Source organism: Channa argus, chromosome 8 (genome assembly GCF_033026475.1).
Source record: "Channa argus isolate prfri chromosome 8, Channa argus male v1.0, whole genome shotgun sequence".
In the NCBI taxonomy this organism is placed as follows: Eukaryota; Metazoa; Chordata; class Actinopteri; order Anabantiformes; family Channidae; genus Channa; species Channa argus.
In genome coordinates, this window is record NC_090204.1 from 9,363,057 (window position 1) to 9,388,614 (window position 25,558).

The window sequence follows — 25,558 nt, forward strand, 5'->3', positions numbered from 1 at the left end:
GGATTGTTGTCTTACTAATTTCGGTGGACATTATTTTATGAAAAGGCATTTGAGAAAAGACACTTTTTGTGGCACTTTATTCCTTAGTTCAAGGGGCTACATCAAATAGAATTGTAGACAAATTATGTGGGTTGTACAGTATTTGAGGTGAACTGTTTGTGTAAAGTCTAAAGATTATTTAATGTAGGACTTACTTGCTAAGTGGACAATGATTAGAGTTACAGGCAGAACATGTTTGACATCATAACAAAAGGTTTTGTGAAATTTCCTATGATGATTACTTTTCCAGATTCTCAAACTTACGTGGCACTATGTGTCTTATGTGAGCTTCCCATGTACCATATACACATTTTACACAGTAGGAAGAGGTTTGATGGTAGCTACACAATGAAATGTGCCTTATTGTACAAATAAAGCTTTAAAGAAATGCTCGTTTCACCTGTTGTTGTCCAATGTAGCAGCTGGATGGCAGCAAAGCTGCAGCTGAAACTGGGCCTTAGACGACTGAGCTGGATGACGGTATTAATCCAACAGGTTGCACCTTTGTAGGCTGTGACGTCGGGAACCTGCTGTCGATCAGTAAACTGCTAATTACGCTGGAAAGAAAAGATTAGACCAAAGCATTTTCTACTGATTACCAATACTAACAAGCTGCTTATGAAGTTGTTTAAAATGCTTCTGCATCAGTTCTACTCCTCCTTGCCAGTTTGATGAGATCCGCCTCCTGTCAGCGCTGCACTAGCAGCAGATGCCGGCTGCTCTCTGGCTGGGTGCACGGGTTCTCTAGTCTGACCAGATTACGTTCATTCTGACTATGTAAATCATAGGACCGCGATCTAATGCAATTTGGGATAAAACCTCTCACTTTAGAGCCACACGTAGGCAATGTTTTTTCTTGGCAGCTACGTTAAATGGTGACAGGCTGAGCCAGCTTGGCATACCTGCAGCAGTATTTGGCTTTTCGGTGCTCTATGAGCCTCACAACATGTATAAGTTATGCATCATCTTCGTAATGTGCTGTGCGTCTTTGCCTCTGGGCTGTGCAGCGCCAAAGATATTGGCTGCAGATCCCGGGTCACAACTTGAGAACAGTACAGAGCAAAATGGGAGACTGCAGGAAGAGAGAGATGGTCATGAGAGCATCCTCTCTAAGGTAAGAGGACATGTCCCCCTTTCTTTATTTCTAAAATAATTGATTTGATTTGTTTATTTTGTGCGTAGAAATCCAACCCTCTCTGACTGAGCGTGGCTTCTCTTTGTAGCTGCTGGGTGATTATGACAAAGTGAAAGCCCTCTCAGAAGGCTCTGACTGTCGGTGTAAATGTGTTGTCAGACCCCTGAGCAGGAGCGCCTGTCGGCGGATAGAAGAAGGAAGCGCCACCACGCAGGACTTCTACACCGTGGAGACCATCACATCTGGACCAGAATGCAAGTGCGCCTGCATTGCTCCTCCGTCAGCTGTCAACCCATGCGAGGGGGAGTTCAGGCTGAAAAAACTTAGAGAGGCTGGAAAAGAGAATGTCAAGGTGAAGTGTCCTCCTGTCAGTTGTCCACGCGTACCAGAGCCTCCAGTTTAAGTCGCCATGCTGCAAAGCTAATAGGCAGCTCTCCTCCCATCTTTGCTAGAGAAACCTGGATCACTGAATGCATGGATGTCACCTTTATCAAATAACGTAGTGAAGAATAGCCTCTATTTTTTTCTGCAACCAGAGACTGGGAGTATGGATGCGTTCAGGAGCATGGTATGTCTTAATTGGTCAACAATTTTGATGAAATTCACTTCATCGTTCTAGCTGTCCACCATCCTGGAGCTGCTGGAGGGCTCCTTCTATGGCATGGATCTACTGAAGCTGCACTCCATCACCAGTAAGCTCCTGGATCGGGTGGACCACATTGAGAAGGTAAAGTAACAGATTTGATATTACTGTTAACATACAGGGTGTGTCAGTAGCAGGTGTGTTTATATATTGATGGCACCTGGGTTAGGTGGATCCATTGAATATGATTTTTTAACCCCTTACAACAAAATGACCAACATGTTCTACTCCATGAGCACATGACCAGGTTTTGTGGATGTATAGGCCACAATTTATACTGTAAATGGAACAGATTTAACAAAGCAACTAATAAGTGTGTGTATGTGTGTGTTTGGGCTTCAGTGTGAGTGTGAGCAAGTCTGAACATCATAAAGCAACAATGTTAAAGAAAGGAAGACCTATCTGCAGAAACCCATAAGTCATGGGGGGAGTGTCACAGATGAGGATGAGTGTTGCCAGCCCAAAACTGAAACCCTTTTTGTTAAATTTATAAAGACCATTAGCAGTCTGACCTAAAATTGGTGATGTAAGAAATACTCCGAGTTGTTTTGAGTTATGTCGATGTTGCAGGTTGAGGTTGAGTGCAGTTTAGAGTTTGCAGAAGTTACTCTGCATAAATCATAAGATTGTTTGTGTCCAAACAGGTGCAGCAAAAGCGTTACACAAGTCTAATTATTAAAGATATGTGAGAACACCCATGTGAAATACCATGGGACTGGAACAACTGCTAAAGTCTGTATCTGAAGACTAAAGATTGAAATCCTTACACGTCACATGCAAGGATTTGTATCTCTTGTTCATTAATAGCAGCTGGGCATATTTAGAAGTTCTGCCATCAAACTTGTTGAAATCACTTGTGTTATGTATACAGTTAGTGCTTTAAACATCTTCATATATGCAACACTCTGTGGCTATTAGGACCATTGAAATCCTAAATTCGCCCCCAAGCCTGGGGGCCCAGTGAGTCAGGAAGCTCCTGAGGTAGAGCTGCTGTTTGAAGTAACATTATCATACTGTATCTTGTTGGAAATAGAATAATGACTAGCTGCACTAATACAAAGACATGATAAAATTACTATGGGGAGAGATGAAAGAACCATAAAATGGGCTAAATACAAACAACACCATGCCTGCATGACAGCTGCAGAGTACAAACTGTGGGGCCGATATTGTAGCTGCATTTGCTGCCAAAATGACAACTTTTACAGACTTGTTAGATACACAGCTACAGTTAATAATAACATTTGTGTGCAATTATCTCCTAATATTTATTCTATTACCTTTAGTTGAATCTGTTCTGGTATGCACGTAAAAAGGTGAGTTGTCGAGTGCAGGTGTAGCGTGATGACGAGCATGTAGTGACTTTTCAACAGAAGATGTGTTGACATGTTGCAGTAGGAAAATCACAGGTGCAACTCCATGATGGTCAACATCAGCGATCAATGATTGCAGCTTATTTTATATTAAACACGCGTACAGCAGTTCTGTTGATATCTCGATTTGTCCATGACTGCATCAAGGTGGTGTCTCTGAACGACATCTCAAATGAGCTGAAGCCCCAAGAGAGCCCACCTTTTAAGACAGACATGACCGAACGCCCACCTACCCCTCCTTCTAACCATCATCAGGACAAGAAGGGACTCAGTGAAGTCGGCGGGGCAGCAGCATATGAAAATCCAGAGGTAAGTGGGACATTTTAACATTGATATCACAACTTTAACAGATTAGGCTAAACCGTGAACTTCAGTTTGTTATACTGGCAGTTCTTTGGTTTACTGCAGTATAACATGCATTCGTTTTTTACGTGTTAAATGTGCAAAGCAATAGTTAAGACTTATCAATAAAATAAAAATGTAGCAGATACAGATATTTTAAAATCACTGGCACACTAAGGTGATTACAGAGCAATTACTTATATTTAAGACTGTTTATATGTCAGTTACATCACGCAAGACTCACAACTTTTAAACATTTACTGTAATGTAATTTATGAAGTAATAAGGCTCAAGACTGTGACTGAATTTACTGAGTTTAGGAACGGGACGAGTATAAAAGTAGCAGTTCGATTCAAATGTTGCAGTTTAGACTGGTGGAGCGTTATTAAACCTTTCTATCTCTTCAAAACCAAAAGAACAATTGCATGTTCTTTCCGCAAACTGCTTCATAAAATCATCATCTTGATGATTAATGACCAAAAATGTGTGAAGGAATTGCTAAGCCAATTGGAAGGTTTGTCAGTCCCAGTGGAGAACAGCAGACCTCACACCAGTGACTGTACCACTAGGCACTAGTCCATGAAAGCTTCAATATAAAATGGAGAGCCTGTCCAGAAGTGTTGGGTGGATCTGGGTGAATCACTAGGTTAGTATGCTTTGCAAGAACTCTTGTAAGAAGCACAAAACAAACCAAAACCACAATGAAACCTTTTAAATGTAAATCCTGGTCACTGTTAAAAGGCTTATTTCAGTAAATGTCATTATTTCTATTAATGTACTGTACTGATTATTGCATCCTTCAGAAGAAATTAAACTGTGCAAGAGACACGAGCATAACTATTTAAACAAACCCAAGATAACCAGACATTTGAGTATTTTGAGACACAAAGTTTAATGGTAAACGCTTTACTCATAATGCCCATGGACTTCCTGGTTCACTTTTGACCCCCAACTCTTGCCACCCAAACACACTTTCTAGTGAGGAATTATTGTGTATATATAACGGTCTGTGTGTACAGCTGAAAATGCATTTACCATCACACGACAGTTGCATTGTTCAATATCCCCCTGCATAAGTTATATTTTATATGCATATACGTTTTGTGTACGTGTCCACTAACAGGGAATGAATGCCGAGACATTTTTGGGAGAAAATACACAGTTTCTACAGACAGACACTACTCCTCAGATCATTGAAGTCAAACCAGAAGTGACACCCAAAAATGTGGCTAACAAGGAGGCTTTGCCTGCATCAAAACGTGGCCCAAATGGCATGATCATCAGAGGAATGACATTTTATAAATCTGAGCCAGATCTGATGGTGGCAGACGACGGGGAGCCTGGAGAGAACTGTAAGTACAAGTTCTGTCTGGAGAAGAGGGAGCATTACAAATCCATCTATTGATCACTCAGGTCATTTTAACTGGTGTGGCATCAGCACGGTATTAAGTAATTCAAAGCTATGCTTAAATCTGTGGTTAGACAGAACACTTTCTGCTCATTACAAAATTGGATAAAGGATTAAAAAGGTGTATGTATAAAAACATTAGACTAGTTGTTGGGATGTTGTGGGATGTCGTTCCCATGAATGATTGCCACAAAATTCGAATGGTTACCTCAGCTGCCTGTCAGGACATCTGCGGCTGCTTTCAGCTGCTGTGGAAACTGTAAAAGTGCAATTACGAAACCATTGTGACTACAGTTTTTGCCCTGTAATTTTCTTGCTGAGAGATGACTTTCTTTACAAATGTTATGTTATGTTATTGCATCATTCTGAGAAACCCATCATTCCACAAAATCCTGTAGCAAAGAGATTTTCACACCAAACACTCTTTTCATTCCTTAGTGTTTGAGTATGATGGATTCAGTGGTGAGGGCCAAGTCAACCTCTTCATTGAGGAGAATCTTCTCCATCACAGAGCCCCTCACCCCAAGGTGAGGTTAGGATCAAGATCATTTCAACCAAAAACAATTCCTTTGCAAGAGCCCAAGAAGACCGGCCATTCAACAGAATGGGAAGAAACAGAGCCCACCTCAGAAACTCAGTTAGGCAGCGCCACTGAAACTATTGAATCACTTGATGTGGCTACAGATGTACAAAGTGAGGCGATCACAACCAGAAGAGTCACGGCTCGACCAATCACGACCACAGATAATGCGGCTCAGACTATTCAAAAAATCACTGCCCGAATAATTGAGTTACCAATTTACATGATGGATGCACCATCGGGCTCCTCTAAAGTCGTCACTACTAAGGAAACAACCAAAACTACAATGAACACAACCCAACCCTCTGTAAAGACAAGCACAGAACAAACCCTAACATCATCCACAACAACAAATGCACCAACCACCATGATTGAATCTTCTACTCTGGAGCTGAAAGAACAAATGGAGACCACACCTGGCAGCACTGCAGCTAAATCAAGTACACTTCCACCAAATCCAACCACAGAAACTTCAGGTTTTACGACAACCATCACAACCCTTGCTGCCCCAACTTTAGCACTAGTGCAACCCACAACAGCATTCACAGAGGTTACTTCCACAACATCAAAGGTAGAAAGTCAATCCACTATGTTTGTGGGCTCAAAATTGCCTCCTACTACCCAGAGGCCAACCACTTTGCCTTCATACACTTCTAGACCTGTCACCACCCCTTTGACTACCTCTACAGCTGCCACCCCCCCCACCACCCCTACCCCTACCACCACCCCTACCCCTACCACCACCCCTACCCCTACCACTACCACTACCACCACCACCACCCCCACCCCCACCACCCCTACCACTACCACTACCACCCCCACCACCCCCACCACCCCTACCCCTACTACCACCACTACCACCACTACCACTACCACTACCACCACCACCACCCCTACCACTACCACTACCACCACCACCACCACCCCTACCACTACCGGCACCACTACCACTACTGGACATGTGAAACAGAAATACAAATTCAGGTGGGACGAGGAAGACATTGGGGAAAGCTACCTGGAGAGGGATGAACCAATGCAAAGACAAGAGGAAGCTTCTTCAAAAAAAAAGGGTAAATATGTTTTTCTCTTAAGTGAGGGGAAGAGGGAGATTTTGCTACCTACACCTCATTAGCTACACAAGTGCCATGAAATTAGATTATATCAAAAGTAATGCAATTAATAGTATCTCAATATCATCTGCATAAAAGACACTTGCACATAACTTGTTACACCTTACTCCACATTTCAATTGATTGACAGTATTTACAAGGTTATTAATATAAAAATGGGGAGAGCATTGGGGAATGACCTTCATCTTGCTTTATTACAAAAGGTATCGGAAACCAGCTAATAATAAACTATTTTATGTTCACACCTCTTCACTTTTTTCAGACCTTTCTTTACAATTTACAAACACATGCTCGGATTTTAAAGACTTTGCATTTGGACTTAATATAATATATATATTATATCATATAGTATATGTACAAAATAAGTTATTCTGTATAATTCTTCTCTTTGATATATAATAATCTTTCATACCTACACCTACATAAGAAGAGCATGGACAAAAACATTTTGCAGTAAATTTTCCAATTAGTAATGAACTGGAAATTTAGAATATTCCCCAAGATGTTACAAACAGTTACACAATTTAACTAAGAAGCTGGTACCAATACCTTAAAGGAGACGCAATTTCGCTTTTAACTTTTACAGATATGGATGTATCTCTAAGAGGGTAAATTCTCCCATTTTAAATGAATAATTTTGTGTCTTTAACTAACACAATAAAGGGGCTCACCATGTTGGTTTATCTGACTGTCCAGACCTTCACGTATTTTATCCACTTCTTTCATATAATCATCTAAATTACCCATACTTATTTTTAGAAACTAAATTTGAGAAATGCAAATCCAATATTTAATCAGTTTGCTCATCTATCAGTTTAACATTATACTGCTTAAGCATGTCAACACTCACACAAATACCTACACCTCCAGATCCCCTATAGGTGCTTTAATACTCCAATTTCTTTTGTTACTATGCTATACATAACCATCCAAATGAATACTCGAATAATAAAATATCCGGGTGTATAGGAAAAAAAAAAAACGTAACTTTTTCTCCAGCTGGTCGATACTTATTTTTAAATATTTAAGTTCCAAATCACTGCTTTCCTGAATCGCTTCTTCCCAGCAGTCAGCAAAATATCATTAAATGTTTTTGTGTTTTTAGCAGGTCAGACAGGTGAAACATTTGCATGGTTAATCTACAGGGTGCAAATGTTTATATAATATATTGTGTTTTGGTTCAATAGCAGATAGTGTAGTTATTTCAGTCCAAATGACCAAATAACCAACAGACTGAGCCATAACATTACATTGACTAAAAAAGCAAATTGCAAGTATTTAAAAGCGTTTAATACTAAATGCATTTCCAAAAAAGTACAAAAGGTGTCACTTTGGACATTATTAAATTGAAAGGGTTCTGTAAATCTTTAGACTTTGTAATGCAGTGCTCTTTCCTCTGTGGCATCCCTACCCTTTCCGTGATTGCAGCTGGTTAAAACGAAAGCCCCTAATTATTTTCAGACTCTTTGACGTAGGTCTGGATGATTTTAAACTGCTTCTAAATCCTCTGGGTCTTTTTTACAGGGGAGTGTAAGGACACTTTGGCAACAATCTCTGAACCAGTAACTCACAACACCTATGGCAGGAATGAGGGAGCATGGATGAAGGACCCGAAGTCTAATAATGACAAAATCTATGTCACAAACTTCTATTATGGAAACAACCTCCTGGAGTTTCACAACCTGGAAGTTTTCAAACAAGGTGAGAACTTCTGGTCTGAGCTTTTGCTAAATTGTGTTTTGTTAACCTTTCATTTTTAATAAGTCTTGTTTCTATATTCTACTTTATTCTTTCAAGGTCGTTTCACTAACTCCTACAAGCTTCCTTACAACTGGATTGGCACAGGCCACGTGGTCTATGATGGTGCCTTCTACTACAACCGTGCCTTCTCTCGGGACATCATCAAGTTTGACCTGCAACATCGTTATGTGGCCGCCTGGACCATGCTGCATGATGCCCTCTGTGAAGAGTCGTCATCACCCTGGGAGTGGCGGACCCACTCGGACATCGACTTTGCTGTGGATGAGAACGGCCTGTGGATCATCTATCCGGCACTGGATGACGAGGGATTCTTACAGGAAGTGGTCGTTCTCAGTCGTCTGAACCCCTCGGACCTCAGCATGCAGAGGGAGACCACCTGGAGAACTGGGCTCAGGAGAAATCGCTATGGGAACTGCTTCATTGTGTGCGGCGTCTTGTATGCTGTTGACAGCTACAACCAACGGGAAGCCAACCTGGAATATGCCTTTGATACACACACAAACACTCAGATGATTCCCAGAATGCCCTTCACCAACAACTACACCTACACTACACAGATTGACTACAATCCCAAAGAAGGTGTTTTGTATGCATGGGACAATGGACACCAAGTTACATACAACATTAGGTTTGCATATGTAGACCCTTAGTAAGGGTCTGACAGTAGATATTTTAAAAGTTAAGTCTGTGGTTTGAATGGATTGTAGATCAGTCCACATGTCCAACAAACGGGAGCCAAATGTAAATATATAGTTTAGTATATTGTAATTTTGTTTTTACCTAGCGATATTACCTGAATCAATTTAAAAGTGAGCCTCAGTCAACACATTAAGTTGTACTGTATATACTGTAATGCTGTAAGATAAATGAGTATAGAAAGGTGTAAGAATGAGACAATGGCTTGCGTTGAACCTATTCACATAAAATAAAATCTTAAACGCATACTGTGTACAAATCTCCAACATTTGTGGACAAATCCATTTTGCAGTTTTATATACATTTTTATATTACATTCCTTTGCATCATATGCCACAGATCCTTTTTTTTGTGAAGGCACTTACTCCCTTTATTTCAGAGTGTTGTAAGGAGACTTCAATAAAGTCTGCAAATACTAACAAATCTCTTCTTTGTTTGGCTACCCACAGTTGATGTTAATGTGGCTTTAATTATAGTTTGAGTGTTTCTTCAAATGGAAGACTGGAGAGGAAGACGAAAAATAAGAAAGATAAAAACATAAATATAGAGAATGACTCTTCAAGCCTGTAATTTACTGTTACCAACTGTAAATTTAGTTACAATACAAGGAAATAACTGAGGGGAGTCGATCTGTTGTACTTATTGAATAAAATGTAACATTATGCAATTATAGAATTTTCCTCAACAGACAAAAGTATACACATAGAAAATCTGGTGTTTCATTTGGTTTATACGCAATACAAAAACATGAAACCTCACATTTCTACTGTAGCATTGCTTTGTCCCTAAGCAACAGTTAGAAGGCAGAAAAAAAACTGCTGAATAAAATTTATTTTTGAAACCAAAAGGAGAAAAAACACTCACACAAAGCCTAGAGTAAAACAACACAAGGGCACCTTTTTTCTAACTAGGTATTTATCTGTGGGGATCTGTGGAGCTGAAACATTATCCTGTAGCTCAAAGACAGATGTATAGTATATCATTTTATTCGTGTACATGTAATATATACTCGACTGCAATAGAATGTTATTAATTCTGATGTTAATTTTTTAAAATATATATTAGTTATTTTAATCCAAAACTGCAAGTAGTCAAGTCAAGGTTACAGACATTCATATAAGAAGAATTCTGAGTTTCTGCATTTATAGTGCAAATGTTTACCACAAGAAATCAAATCTATTAAGTTTACAAAGTTAAAAATATCCAACAATTTTATTATAGGCTCGGGTACACACAAACACTGCAATTTGGGCCGTGGATGGATTCTGGCTCATTCAGTATTTTAAGTTCAGAAAGTTAAATCGGATGAATATGTAATTATCAGGAATACAATTTCTGTACACCCAGTTTACTTGCACTACCCTATCGAGCACTAATATTTAATGCATGTCTCTTTGTAGATTTATAGTGACGCTATTCATAACATTTACCATTGGGCCTTTTGTAGACATAATAAAAATACACAAAGATCCTAAATTTCCCACAAAAACATACTCAAAAATTTCATCACAAATATATCTTGACTGAAATTATTTTGGAAAGCAGAAAATAGTGACGTTCATTACACCACAGGAGTTGGCATAATAGAAATAAATATGTTCAATATCTGAATATTTTCATTAACATAAGTGATGCACAGTGTAAGGACTGAAATTCTTCTGATACAACACTAATTACTGAGAAATCCCCAACCAGAGAACATACTGCTTTATGCATTTGCTTTCTCAGACTACCTAACTTCCTGAGTTTACAGAATGCCTCTGGTGTTGCATGTGTTCAATTACCTTTTTATTAATAAAATGTGCTTTATTTAGAAGCACAAAAGTTGGTAAGTATAAAACAAACTATTTTAGCACTCTATTATGTAGCTATGATACAAACACAGACTTTGCTGTTTCTAGACAAATCACAAAATGTATTTTTCTGTACTTAACGTTTTAAGTAGGTAGATGTTAAATATATAAAAGAAGGAGCAGACTTGCAGACTTGAACTGCTATGGTGTAAAGTATTTGTGTTATAACAGGGTGATTCAAAGTTCAATGCTCTGCACCATGCTGCTAAGCAATTACCCCTTATGTGATGTGTCTGGGGTTACAGGGAGGAGTCAGCATTGCCGCACAAAGTGCTAACGTCTGCTCGGACCCTATTACAAAATACTTCATCTTAACAGAGGCTGTGGCTGACAACCTGGATTTCTGCAGAGCACATTAATTCACATCTAAATCACAAGCATAAAATTAGTGGCAGTACCACAGCTTTATCTTTTTTGTTGAGGAGATAAAAATAAGTAAAGTGCTGATGGTGATCCTAGGCAGACCCCATTAGCACACCAACAGGTGGTGCAGCTTGGTTTTCCGGTGAGGAGTGCTGGTAAAATGTGTCTGTGTGGTTGACTCTGAGCAAAGGTGGGATGGTCGAAGACCTGATGTGGAGAATCCTGGTGTCCGTTACTTCACAGTCGATCTGCATCATCACCTCAAACTCTTTGTCCCTGATGATGCTGTCTGTAATATCAAAAAAAAAAAGCTTCAACCAAGACATAAATAACTAGGTTATTGCAATTTAATCAATGTATCCATCCATCGGTGGAATGTGCATCATGGTGAAAGATTTAGTCAACACAAGACAAAAAGAGTGCTTTCCAAACATGATTCCACACCATTATATTGGTGAGTTGTTTTGCCACGCTTGTAAAGAGGTGTTTGAAGAGTTTCTTAGAGTATAAGGGAGTATTGTTTGTGGCCGGTGGGGGTTTGAGAACCACAGCAAGTACGGGTGGAGCCCTGGTTGCAAATGAAGTCCAGAGGTGAGTCACATACTGGAATTCTCCAACATAGAGATAAACAAAAACAGCTCTAAACAAGAGCCGGGCATGCACACTTGAGAGAAGAAAGTCTGGCAAGGGTGTGGAAGAGAGACAGCGATCACTGATGAGTCAGGATCCTTCAGGTTTCTTGTTGTGTTCAGAGAAATAAAAAGGAAACTGGCAAGCTTGAGAGACAAAGTGATAAATGTTGATGAGTCAGACGACTGTGACTGAAGAAATCTCAAGGATTACACATGGTGTACAGTAAGATGACAAACACAAAGCCAACTCTTGACAATTAAATGCATTCTCTAAAGGTCATCCTGAGGTTTGACCTACAATAAAGCAGTTACTCTTTATCTTGGGGAATTCAACTTTGGAAAAAGATACAAGTCTTGCAACAATGACACAGTTCATGTCCCACAGCCTAACGACACTCGGCCTGGGTTGGGAACATCCAATAAAAATTGTTTACTAAGAGAAAGGTATTAACTCGTTGAGGGATGCTTTGTGTATTTAAAACTTGCGAATTCCTCTGTATGGAAATGAAAACAACATTCCCCATATAGAGTACGCAAGCAAAACATACCTCAGTCAGTTTAGGTGCTCTCTTATATGACCCAGAAAAGGGAGCTGTGGTGTCTTTAAAGTGCCTGAGAGCACTGCAAATTCAAAAGCTGCAGTTGTTTTGCTGACACCTGTGCAAAACATCAGCGGCTTTTTTATGCCTCTCAACAAGATTTCCATAAACCGATACTTTGTAGGCACAGAGAGATTATTCGGACACTACAAAATAGCTCCTTCTGCAGCTTGAAGACTCCAAAGTTGTTCATGTCATTATATGGTAAGCACATTTAATGGATTTGGTACCAAAAAAGGATAGAACGTTTGATGATGCTTACTTTATTTGTCTAAGTCACATTTCTGAAACTTTATGTTACCTTCATATGAATGAGGCCTTAATTGTCCTCCATCACTTACATTAAAAGTGCAGTGCACTTATATTTAGAAAATAACTTTTAATATCCAGAATGACTAAAAGGAATGACTGTGGCAAGAATAAACATTTTAATGTTCATGGTACCTGAGAAACACATGAAAAACCTATCCTTTACTGAGATTACTGTACCGTAAATTTACTTTGTAAGTGCCCTATAATTACTATATAATTACACTGTAATTTGTGGTCCATAATGTAAGAATTTTTCAAACTGAAGATTCATATTTTATATCCCACTCTATTTTCATACATCTCTCACAAAAGTACTAACCTGTCTTAACTTCTTTTTAGCTGTGTGAGAGGTTTGAACAGTGGAAGAGGAAAGATAAACACACAAGCCACAAGGCCCAACTTCAAACAGCAGCTCTTTTAAGAAGCAGCCAAATCTACAGTCCTGCTCTGCATGGTCTACTTCCCCCTTTCACTAGTGCCATCTGGAGAATTTCCAAAAACTTTCAACAATAAAGTGAGCTGATGTGTGTTGATAAAGGCCCAATGTCTGGCAGTGATGCATCTGAAGAAACCTGAGAGTGCATCTCAGGAGGGAGGATTGTCTCTGCCAGATTGGCACGCTTTAATAAGGTGAAGTTCTATGAACATCAGAAATGAAAGAAAATTCAACACCAAGAGTAATCACAAAATTACAAAACATGAGTTGATTCAATAAAAATAAATCAGCTACTAATAGGGTTTCTATTATGCACCAAACACAGCCCCACTTACAAAAAAGCTGAATGATGTGAAAACATAAATAAAAACAGAATGCAGTGATATGCAAATCTCATCAATCCACATTTTATTCACAATAAATCAAACAACACACTTGATGTTGAAACTGAGATATTTTACCATTTAATGGAAAATATTAGCTCATTTTGAATTTGACAACAACAACACATCTAAAAAAATTGGAGAAGGGGCAACAAAAAGCAGGAAAAGTAATTGCTGCAAATCAAAAACAAATGGCAGAGCATTTGACAATTAATTAGGGTAACTGGCAACAGGCCATTTATAGACAGTTGTTAAAAGAAGAGGAGATGCTACACAAAGGTAAACATCACCCTCTTCCAACTTTTTCAGATGTGTTGCTGCCATCAAATAATATTATACTTTTCTTGAAACGTTAGAATTTCTGTTTCAACATCTGATATGTTGCTTATGTTCTATTGTGGATAAAATATGACTTGATGAGATTTGCAAATCATTGCATTCTGTTTTTATTTACGTTTTACAAGTCTTCCTACCTTTTTTGGAATTGAGGTTGTACATAAATACAAATTGTGTAGCCAATTTTAGTGACTTGTGATTCAGAAAATTCTGCTCATCTTTCAATTAAAGACTAGAAGAGAAGAGCGAAAAAAGCCACGCTCTGTAACACATAACTAAATACAAAGTACTGGTGTGATTGATAGGAATATCATTAGAGTATCATGAAATATCATTCCATGTATTTACTCATGAATAGTTAATATCTGCATTAGATAATATGATATATCACTGAATTAAAAGTCTGATTGCCCACCCTCGTCTTAGAGGGAGAATTGTGGGACTATGAATGTCTGTAAGATATTTCATTGCAATCAATCTGATAATTTGATTTTAGTCTGAAAATGGGCTAACAAGAGCGCAACCAACATCACCAACTTACAAGGCTTCTAAGAACCACTTGCACAAGTGATTCTTTATTAGTAATTTTATTTTGTAAGAAGGGCAAAGGTTGAACATTTGGGTTGGTAGGACTGCATGAAGTTCTGTTTAGATTTGAGTGGGAAAATGTGGCCACTTTTCAGTGGCATAAGGCTCTACCTTGAAACCCAGTTAAAAGCTGCCTGTTAGCTACAGTACACATGTACAATCTCAGAGCAGTAAAAATAGACCTCAGTGTCTCCATCGGTTTTTCCACCTGTAAGTGATGTCATGTCCAAAACATTCCCCTTGTCTAAACATGTCACTTACACTTGATTGAGCTACTTTCAAACTCATAGGATCATTAAATAAACACACCCTCCAGCCCTTATAAGGAAACAGTGCTCGGCCAGATACATTTTCAGAGGAGATTTAAGGAGGTTAAGGTCATTTAACTAACAGAACCCTTGAACCACGGGCAAGCGACGAGACAGAAAGAAACGGCTTACATCAAAGTCTCCATCTTCAATATTCAGTTATTGACCAAGACAGACCCACTGCTCACTACAGATTAGCAGAGTCAATCCATCTCCTCCAGATGAAAACCATTTAGTGACTGGATACGAAAGGCATTCCTAAAGGAGAGCAGCAACGGGGAGCTGGAAAGAATTATCTTCCAATGTGGAGCAATCATGCTTCAGAAAGACGACAGTGCTGCTGCTGTACTAAGGGACTAACCCAGCTGCATTTGCCCTTAATTACTTAAAAGTTTGAAACAAAGACAACATAAATCTAAAATACTACTTGAAGGCTGTCAACTGTGTGAAACATGGGACTTCATATATAAGAGGATGGAAGACCATGGAGGTGTTGTGCTACTAGAGAGTCACAGTCATCCTTTGCCTCTGTGGGCTGGGTTTCTAACATTTTTAACTGTCGCTCAATGGGAAACCTCCAGGCAGCCTAAACAAAATTAAACATGCATCTGTGCTAACATAAAACAGTCAACACACTTGGAATAAAGAACACAGTGTTCTGAATTAATGCAAATCAAAGTCCCCTTTCTTCTTGAGGCCAGCTGTAGCTCAGTTGGTAAGGCAATTGTCCGGGGAACACAGGGTCAGTGGTTCGATCCCACCCGGTCCCAGCTATATGTCCAGTGTCTCTGGGCAAGACACTGAAGCCCTCCCCAGCTGTGCAGTGCCGGTCCAAGCTGGTAGAAATCGGGGGAGGGTTGCGTCAGGAACGGCTGCGTCAGGAACGGCATCCAACGTAAAAACTGTGCCAAATCAACATGTGGACAATGATCTGCTGTGGCGACCGTGAACTCAAGGGATAAGCCCAAAGGACAAAAAAAATAAATAAATAAAAGACCTCTTTCTTCTTATCTCTGCTTGAATGCCAGCTTTGCTTGTCCATTTAAACAATAACCTCAAAAGGAAGTCTAGTATTTCAGTATTTTCTACAATTTCAATGGGCCATCTGACCAGCACAGACCTTAAGATTCCTCCCTGACAAGACCAACAAGGAACAATGTTTACTTTCATCAATCTTCATCTCAAACACGACCCCCATCACCAAAAAAAAAAAAAGTTGAATACGAGGATCATATTCTACGGAGTCAATCTCAGAGTACGTTAAAACACTTATCAAAACTCCTGCAGAGTGGAGACATCAGAAAAACAAGGCAGTAGCTCAGGGGTGGCCAACCAGTCAGAGTGTAAGAGCCACATTTTTTACTATGTTACCGCAAAGAGCCACATCATGGGCACACATGAACATCACCCCCTCCCTTCCTCACACAGACCTCTGCTCAGCCAGATTTATTGTAAAAGTCACACACCAACATGATAATGACAGAAATTGACTCCTACAGTACTAAGACCACAGGCCAGTCATTTTCAACAATGAACATTGTGTGCACTGTCTCACACACACAAACCCTAAGTTCAACCAAGCCCAAAAACAAAAATATAATAATAATTCACAATAGCATGTTTATTTTACTATGCATGTTGCTTAGTGGGACTTCTGGCATTCCTTGCCTTGCACCAGGTCAGGCAGCATTTTTAACTTACCCTGCAGGGTCAGGTTCAATCTGTCCAAGTGACACAGGATGTCGACCAAAAAAGCCAGATCCATAATTCACTCGAGGTCCAAGAACTCGGGATAGTCCTTGTCTTTCTCTTTCATGAACAGTTTCACGGCATCCAAAAGCTCAAAGAAGCGAGAGGGTACCCGGCCTTTGGACAGCCACGTCACAGTGCAGTGCAGCGGCAGGTCACCTGGAAGCCCTTCGTCCAGCTCAGCGATGAGATTCTTGAATTGCCAGTGGTTAAGTGCATGTGTGCGGATGTAGTTTACGATTTCCATCACAGGCTTCATGACGTTTTCTAAATTCAATGATTTAGACACGAGTTGCTCCATGTGGATGATGCAGTGGAAATTCCAAAACTCGGGAAATGTTTGGTCGGCTTTGCACAGCCCCACAAGCCCGTTCACAGATCCGATCATGGCTCGCGCTCCATCCGTGGCTATTGCAGTTAGTTTCGGTTTGGGCAGATTTGCTTTCGCAAATGCAGCCATCATTGTTTCTTTCACATCTATGCCACGGGTTCTGTCTTTTAATGGTACAATATCAAGGAGTTCTTCTTTCATCACACAATCGTTTGACACAGAGCGTGCAAATATTGCCAACTGAGGCTTGTCACGTATGTCACAACTCTCATCCAATGCAACACTAAAATACTCACATGCTTGAAGGTCAGAGTGCAACTGTGATTCAATAGCCGTGTTAATGTCCGATATTCTGTGTTCAACAGTGTGGCGGGACAGTTGAATGTCTGATACCATTAGTTTTAGTTTGTTGTTTTCAGGAGACAAGATTTCAACAATGTCACTGAGGCATTTTTTAACGAACTCCCCCTCATTGTGTGGCTTTTTAGCCCGCGCTATGTTCCAAGCCAGTGGATACGATGCTATCGTTACGGCCTCTGAGTGCTTCGTGAATTTTTGGAAAAACTGTATCTGCTTTTCTGCCTGACTTTTCAAACTTGTTTTTGTGAAGTTCAGTCCCTTTTGGAAATTCCTGGTTGATGTGAGCATGGAGAGCGCTGAAGATTTGAAGCTTTGAAATGCGCTAATGACGCCTGACGCTCAACAAAAAATATAAAACTCTCCCACTCTGTTAAAAACATCCTGTGTTCATCTTCATAATCTCGTTTTGCTGTGCATTTTTTCCCTGCCATTTTGAGAGCGAACTTTACAAAAATTGTTCACTCAAATGATCCTGCCCCTACTGTGAAACTTTTCGGTATTTTCATGCGCATTTGACGAAAATACCGTAATGAACTCAAGCGAAGCGAACATGCACATTAAAAAAAAACCAAACAAACAAACAAAAAACATAAACACAAACTTTGATATGAACGCAAGAGCCGCATAAAACCAGGCAAAGAGCCGCATGCGGCTCGGGAGCCGCGGGTTGGCCAGGCCTGCAGTAGCTGATAAAAATGCCTGTTAAACATCGAACAACAACAAACAGTCTCCCTAAATGCTCACACCCTACATTAAGACGTCCTTCGGAGTGCTGTTTTTTCAGGTCATTATACTGGAGTTGAAAATTAAGACACCCGATTGACTCTGCTGCATTTAGACACTGAGGATTCCTCCTCTAAACTCTTTTCCGACGACCTTAAAATACTGCATTGATAATACATCAAACATGAGGACCATGGAGAAAAGTTGTGATGAGATCATGGAAATCAATAACGTGCGTGGATGATGACAATGATTCATACAAAAAAACTTGGCAACAAATGCTTCAATGGTAGTCCAACTTTTTTCCCAGTTCTAGTCTTCAGATAACTGAGTCGTTCCTCATGCATACCAGAGATCAAATGTTTGGGTTTGTTTTTGAGGGGAGGCAGTCAAACAGGTGGTTGCCCATGAAATGGGCTAATGGAAAACACTCATTGCCACCCACACTAACAAGATACAAACTGCTTCCCTGAAAAAGACACTGTCTAGATGGAAACATGTGGCTCAAAAGCTGTGTGTGTGTGTGTGTGTGTGTGTATATATATATATATATATCTATATCTATACATATATATATATATATATATATCTATATCTATATCTATAGAGAGAGAGAGAGAGAGAGAGAGAGAGAGAGAGTTCAGAATTATTGGTGACTTCACAGATGTGCATGATAGCCATACTGTGTGCACTAATGCACCATCACAGATGATGGCTTTTGATAACAAGTCAGATGGTCCCTCTCCTCTTTAGCATGGAGACTTTGGTCTCTTTGGTTTCTCTTAATCGTTTCATATTATGTTGTTGTTTATTATTATGTCTCTCATTGTGATGAATTTATATATGGTGGATGTAAGGCAAACAAATCTGGTAACGTAAATGTATGTGTGTGTGTGTGTGTGTGTGTGTATGAATCTGAAAACTAAAAAAAACAAACAATATATTTTATTTGTGGCTTATGTGTGGTTGTCCAAACACTTTACAACATTGTAAAAAATGCAGTAGGAAGTATATTCAGAGGCTAAGGAACATAACAGAAACCACAAAGAGCACCATGGGAGGGAGGAAGGGAGCAAAGTCCTACTAACATGACACCAGTTGTCAAACACTTTCTGGCAAAGAAAATCTAGAAATTTTCAGTTTAGTTAAACAGTTCCAAGAAGGTAATTTTGGAATATTAGTATTAGCACAGATGAGAGAATGATCAGTATCACCTTAATAGGCCTAAAAAGCAAAAGTGCTCTATTTTGGTTGTTTTCCCTTAGACCACAAGTAATGCATTCTTGCGGGGAGACGTGTTTCTGAATCTGCTCCCAGCTTGCCTTTTATGTGTTGCATTGTGTTGAGTGACCAAACTCCCCAACTGTTGTGTCTGTGTTACAGCACTTACCATTTATGTTCATGGCTGGCAACACCACAGACATCTTGGGTCGACTTCCTTTATTGTGGTTGGTAGCAGGAAGTAGAAGATGGTCCTGAGTACAAAGAAAAGAAGGCCATTGAGAGTAAAAAAAACAAAACAAAAAAAACAAGTAATTTGAAAGCAAATACCATTTTTTAGTTTTTATTATGCAAGGAATGTCTTAAGAGGATAAAAAGCCCCAAGCATTCATTACTGTGCTGACCGCAACCTCGGTCACACCCTACAATTGTTTGGTTAAAATGTTTTCACTTACCTTTAATTTTACTTTAAAATTAATATCTTATAACTAAGTTTTCACGATCAAAAGAAAGCAGCAGATTCGATTTAAGCACTGGGTTTTATTGTTTGACATACACAAGTAGTCCATGTTGTATGCACATTTGATTAATTTTGTATTGTCAATACTTATTGTCAATGTAGTTTAATTTAAGCTTTATTATTTAAAGAGAGTTGCCATTCTGCTGGTTATTTAAAACTTATTTAACATTATTTTGTTATTGCTTTAGTATAGGTAAAAATCTGAGAATGTTAGTGAACTGTCTAGTTGTGATGGAAAATCAATTATGATTAAATAACTGCATTTTACTCTTAGCATTTTATCTAGTTATAATGGCAACTTGTACTCAGTGTACTTTTGAAGGATGTTTAAATGCTGTTCAAGCTTTGCAGTAAACTTGAAGTGTGTGTGTATGTTGCCCCTCATGGGTCACTCAGGTTAGATCAGATTTGTCTTTGTTCGTAGTTAGAACTTGTGTTATAGTTCAGTTTGTAGGATTTTAAGTTTACTTAAGTTTTGTTGATGTCTTTTGCCCAATTTTGTTAGTGATTAAAGTTTATTTGTACATTTTGGGTAACATCTATTAGTAATTAAATTTTATTTGTGTATTTTAGGTAAATAAAAACCCAACTTTCTTTAAAATTTCATTCCTGTGTTTACCTGCTTGAGCAAATATAAAGCAGTTATTGCACTTGTTTATTTACTAGAATTCTGAAATATAATTTGCATGAAGCAGCACTTCAGGAGTTTTAAAAATAATTTGTATAGCTCATTAAACAACTGGGAGGAAAGACTTTAGTATAACCACATCCTTTTAGGAGGAGCTGAGGTGAAGAGGAACGGTAATGCACTCCTAGTACACACAGTGCTGAACTGTAGCTCCAATAACTGATTCCAATTGTTACTTAACTCATTTAATTTAGGCAATATAAAAAAAAGAATTCAACAAATGCACAAACAGTAGGTGAATTAAGAGAGGAAGAGACAGAATTTAGGAAATGACTACCTCCAGGACTGATGGGTCCTACATTTCCCATGATACAACCCAACTACATTTATTTGTGCCTCTTCAATATCCACTTTCTCAAACCCGAATTTTGTAACACAAGTTTTGTCTTACAAATATTAGGCCCACTCCAGCATAACCCTTTTGATACAATCAGGTTTCTTTCTTCTTTGTTTCAATTTAAACGGTTACCTAAATTGGTTAGGAAAAATGAATGACAGATGATGGGTGTTAAGGTGATGACAGATGAGAGTATGGTCTAAGGTTTACAAGGATTGCAGCAAGAAAAAACATTGGAGCAATGCAAAAGATTTAGCGTACAGACTCTTAAAGTCTTGCTACAAATGTTTCCTCAGAATTAAAGGCTTTGGTCTGTGTACAGGGCACTAAGATATGCTCCAAGGCACCAAGGAGTTTGGTGAATGCTAGAAATAAATGACAGCTTGTCGTGATTATGCTTGCAGAGGAGGTAGGAAAACACCAACCACATTACTGCGCCTCATCAGGGGTCTAACAAGCTTGTCAAGCTGACCCAACACCTGGACCTACTATGACAACAGGTGCATTTTAGTGAAACCTTAAGGGACATGGCCCACTCTGAAAGCAGTCATTGTTTTCACCACCTCGACTCACTCTTGCATTGAGGTGGAGATGGTAAAACAACACAAGAAGTGAAGCAACACTGCAGAATGACGCTAGAATGAGCTCAGTGCCATATTTTGGTCTTGGTGAGAGTTACGTTTTCCATCATGTCACTTTACAAATATGATGTTGTATCTTTGAAGGGTTCAAAGTACCCTTGACCTCAACGTAACCATCTGGTTGTGAAACATACTGCATAAAGTGACCTCAAATACTGGCAAGCAGCAGGGCAAGAATAAGGTATAATAAACCCTATGCAAATTTTATCTTTGATCTTTTAGAAGGACAATACATTTTGGGAATTTTGATACTGTGATACTTTTTCCATTTTTTTGACATTACACATAAAGAGTTTCAACAATATTTCCATTTAAAAAAAATAAAAATAGTTGTTGGGTACAGCTCCACATCAAAAATTTAAATTAATTATAAATTGAACTTTTTTCAACATTTTAGCTAGAACCAAACAGTTAAGATTAAAGTTACTGAAAGTTTTTTATTCACTCTATAGGATTTCATTTTTCATTTCCAGGCCCAAGGTTTAATCATACTTTTATTTTGGATCCACCCCCATAACAACACAAAGATATGAGAAACTAAAGGACGGCTTCTTGACCTGTGAAGGTCCCCCAGTTCGGGTGCACAATTGGTACTAGTGTCCACGCTGTCACCATGCCAACACAGAGCCAATCCTTTTTCACTTGCTTGGTGACTAGAGGTCTTGATCTTTGACAACTTGTATAAAACCTCCGGCCTTACAGAGTTATCCTGAATATTTAAGAGCTTAACATGAGTATCTAGAGGTGCTACATTGTAATATGTAATACTTAGTTCAACTCTTTAAAACAGTAAATGTGTTAGGAAATTAAATGGATTTTGTGATTTATAGACATTAGGTTCAGATTTTATAATAATTTTTGTTAGCAAAAATAGGACTTCTTAATGTTGGAAAACTAAAAGAGGTGCCTTGATGTAACATCAAGTTCTAGTAATGACAAACAAACTGTAATGGAAAAAAGGTTTTCCCTCTGCAAACTTGTTACATTTTGTTGTCTATTTGTCTCCCTGAGAACTTGAGGATGTAGGGTCGAAGGCTCTATAAACATCTCTCTTTATGGAAAAAGGACAGTACTCCAGGGGAACAACCCAAAACTCTTTCTGAATACGATGTCCAGGATTTTATCATATCAAGAGAGAAAATTAAAAAACAGAGGCTCAAAATCAAAATTTTGGAAACATAATTCTGTGTATGAAAATAGAGCAAACAGGTTAACTGGGACATATGATATGCTGAAAATCTAACTTGTGGTCTAGACAATTGTAAATGGACCAGGAAAATAGACTGGAAGGGGCTAGTTAAACCCTTACGCATATGCATTTTATTCTCCCACCCACCATTACCTCGTTCTGTTGAAGAAAAAAATTCTTACATATAATTTGACTCATAAGTTACTCGCACTATATTTAGTCACTATTTATTGTCAGTTTAGGAAAAATCATGACAGACAAAAATGGAATGAAAGGTAATTAAGCCGTGAAGCCTTCCTCTGAAATCATCTCTAATTTTACTTTATGTTACATTACCACCAAGTCAGATTTTGTGTGGAGACCGTTGTTTCTCTTCTCAAATCTTTATCATACACCAGAAAAATTTTAACTTACCCTGCGGAAAGATATTACATAGAAAGTATCACCACGGCGGTTGAGTTCATCAAAGAAGTCTCCATATGTGTGAGGAGGTGCGTAATACACCTGCAGCTCACTGCTAGGATTCCTGTTGAGACATTAAGAATGGAGGGACTGTAAATACATTTGAAAAATTCTGAAAAAATATTTAGAACTTAGTCAATAGAAAAAGAGATACAGAAAATTGGGTATAAATGATATCTGTGTTTCAAACCTTACACGTGTGTCTCTGATTCTGATCCTTGAACAGTTTAAATATCACATTTTCAATATTAAACAATATATATGTATGATTGTGTAACCCTAATGCACACAGCAAGTGTATGCTTGTATGCATGCTAAGAAGGCTTCTAAACATCAGGTATACAGTAAGGTCACAGAGATGACGAAAAACTAAAATAGACGTCACAGTTGAGATAAAACTTTTTGGTGTATTTTACATTTTCACATGTCCAAGTAGCGGCAAAAGCTACAGGGGTTAATTGTTGAAAGAGATGTTTCCTCTTTTGTCTTGTAGATTTGAATGTTTCACAGTCACACTTAGAACTTAAAAAAAAAAAAAAAAAACTGTACGTAGCCAGAAAACAATTGACTCCATCTGTCTGATCTAAACCACAGAGTGAAGTCCAGCAGAAAAAGCTCTTAACCGCGAAACCTTTGAAGCAGTGTACAAGGTTCTTCCTTTAAAATTGCTGTATCATAAATCTGTAAAATTGGATTTGGGCAAACTCCAGAACTGCAGAAAAAGAAGCAGAAGTGTTCCAGTGGAAGACCCACTCTATTCAAATATAATGAAAACATACCAGTTTATTATGTCTAGGGCTGCTTTACATAATGGAATTGCAAACTTCAATCCTGACAAACAATCCAGTCTTTTGCTCTAAACAGGTCTCTGCTTCCCACAAATACACAGTTTTTCACAGTGTTGTTTTTTCTTAATAAGCAGCAGTTACTGTGAAAATTTCTTGATATCTACAGCATGTTCTGATCTCTGGTTGCCAAAAAAAGCTTCAAAGCCTTAAGTAATTTTAATTTTTTAAGAAAAAACAGAAACCTGAAAAATGAAAAATGTGTATGAAGATAATATGATTGCATTTACTCACTTTTTCTCAGTAGTTTCTGTGTACTGGACGGTCACAATCTGGGAAGCTTCCTTATTATTATCTGTTCTCTATTAGTCAAAAAAGAGAAATAAAAATCATCTCTTGATAATCACATCAAGTAACTGTTGGAGGATGATAGACTTTTCAAAACTCACTAATGTAATTTCAAAACATTGGTACCAACCATCAATGATGCATATCTACATGTAGACATTATTTTCCAACCCCAGCCTTTCTCATAAATCACAAGTATCTGAGAAATACTAATGATTAAACTTCTCCTGTTTATATTGTGGGGTAACAATTATCTATCAAATGTAAAATAATATTTAACATTATAATATCATTAAGGTGTGTATGCATGTGTAGGTGTGCATGTGTAAGGGGGGCAGGGGGGTTGCAGATAAGAAATAAGCACATCAACTTTTCTATTTATAGTAGAACTCCTCCGGGATTATGTGTTAAAGTATCTATTGGAAAGACCTTGAACCTCTAGGTGCTCCTGGTGGGTCAGGTGAGCATGTGTAAATGGGTGAATGAGCAGCCACATTGTAAAGTGCTTTTAATTAACACACATATGTACCGTTTAAAATGAAGTATAGGTATGTACTAACAGGGCAGCACTTGGTAGATTAGACTTACTGTGACAGATTTTGAAAAAAAAGATGGAAAAAAAAAGGAGCAGGGGGCACTAATCCTACAGCTTCCCTTGAAGTGTTGTGTTTACTTTCTCAGGGCTGCCGGATTAAACTCAGCCCAATAAAGAGAAAAGAGAGGCAGAAAAAGGAAAGGTGTAAGGAGGGGTGAAATAGTGGTGAAACAGGCTTTTGCCAAAAAAACTGCTTAGACTGAAAGTAAAATATCACAAAAATATAAGTGAAGTTAAGCTTGTAAAATTTATTATAAAACATATTTTTGCACTCACTATTAGATACATTTCCACAACAGTTTGACGTACCAGAAAGGTCCTGGTGGGTTTGTGGTTGCTGTTACTCGTGCGTCTGGATTTGGTCTGTTGCACTTCATGGCGGTGGACCCAACCCCTCAATTCATGGGCCAACCTGCCATTTAAGGTTTTTAATTTTAGATAAAAACTGATATTAATGGTTCCAATAAATAAAAGGCATTAAAGAGTCCATAACTTACTCTATGCATTTAGTCCTGTTAACAGGAGGCTGGCAGGGAGGTGGTGGTCTGAGGTAAATGGAACCTTTTACCACCATCAGGGCTTTATCCTCAGAACTAAAGCAGAGCAAGTAAACAGACAGAAACTATTAAACAAAGAAGAAAGTGATACATTTACAAGACTTCTCAGATCATAGATAGCAATCCAGGGGCAAT

General features: G+C 38.6%; 2 protein-coding genes across 2 annotated transcripts in view; one reads left to right on the forward strand and one right to left on the reverse strand.

Annotated features, from left to right (window-relative positions):
• The first annotated feature begins 488 nt into the window (after positions 1-488).
• Positions 489-9,353, forward strand: olfml2ba (olfactomedin-like 2Ba). Its single transcript, XM_067514346.1, has 8 exons — positions 489-1,153; positions 1,263-1,526; positions 1,794-1,901; positions 3,338-3,499; positions 4,656-4,884; positions 5,379-6,590; positions 8,175-8,351; positions 8,448-9,353. Exons 1-8 carry the CDS (start codon positions 986-988, stop codon positions 9,059-9,061), a joined length of 2,934 nt encoding a protein of 977 aa, XP_067370447.1. The 5' UTR covers positions 489-985; the 3' UTR covers positions 9,062-9,353.
• A 466-nt stretch (positions 9,354-9,819) lies between these two features.
• The window catches only part of atf6 (activating transcription factor 6), a 30,623-nt gene continuing 14,884 nt past the window's right edge, over positions 9,820-25,558 (reverse strand). Inside the window, exons 11-16 of the mRNA XM_067514347.1 lie at positions 25,364-25,459; positions 25,176-25,278; positions 24,218-24,285; positions 23,091-23,202; positions 19,471-19,555; positions 9,820-11,612 (exon numbers count right to left, since the gene is read on the reverse strand). Of these exons, the coding sequence (XP_067370448.1) occupies positions 11,416-11,612; positions 19,471-19,555; positions 23,091-23,202; positions 24,218-24,285; positions 25,176-25,278; positions 25,364-25,459 (661 nt within the window). The 3' untranslated portion in view covers positions 9,820-11,415. The remainder of the gene's footprint in view (positions 11,613-19,470; positions 19,556-23,090; positions 23,203-24,217; positions 24,286-25,175; positions 25,279-25,363; positions 25,460-25,558) is intronic.

Coding starts and splice junctions, on each gene's coding strand:
- olfml2ba (XM_067514346.1), top strand. CDS start 986: ATGTATAAGTTATGCATCATCTTCGTAATGTGCTGTGCGTCTTTGCCT. Junction 1,154..1,262: donor ATGAGAGCATCCTCTCTAAG/GTAAGAGGACAT, acceptor TTCTCTTTGTAG/CTGCTGGGTGATTATGACAA. Junction 1,527..1,793: donor CTGGAAAAGAGAATGTCAAG/GTGAAGTGTCCT, acceptor TCATCGTTCTAG/CTGTCCACCATCCTGGAGCT.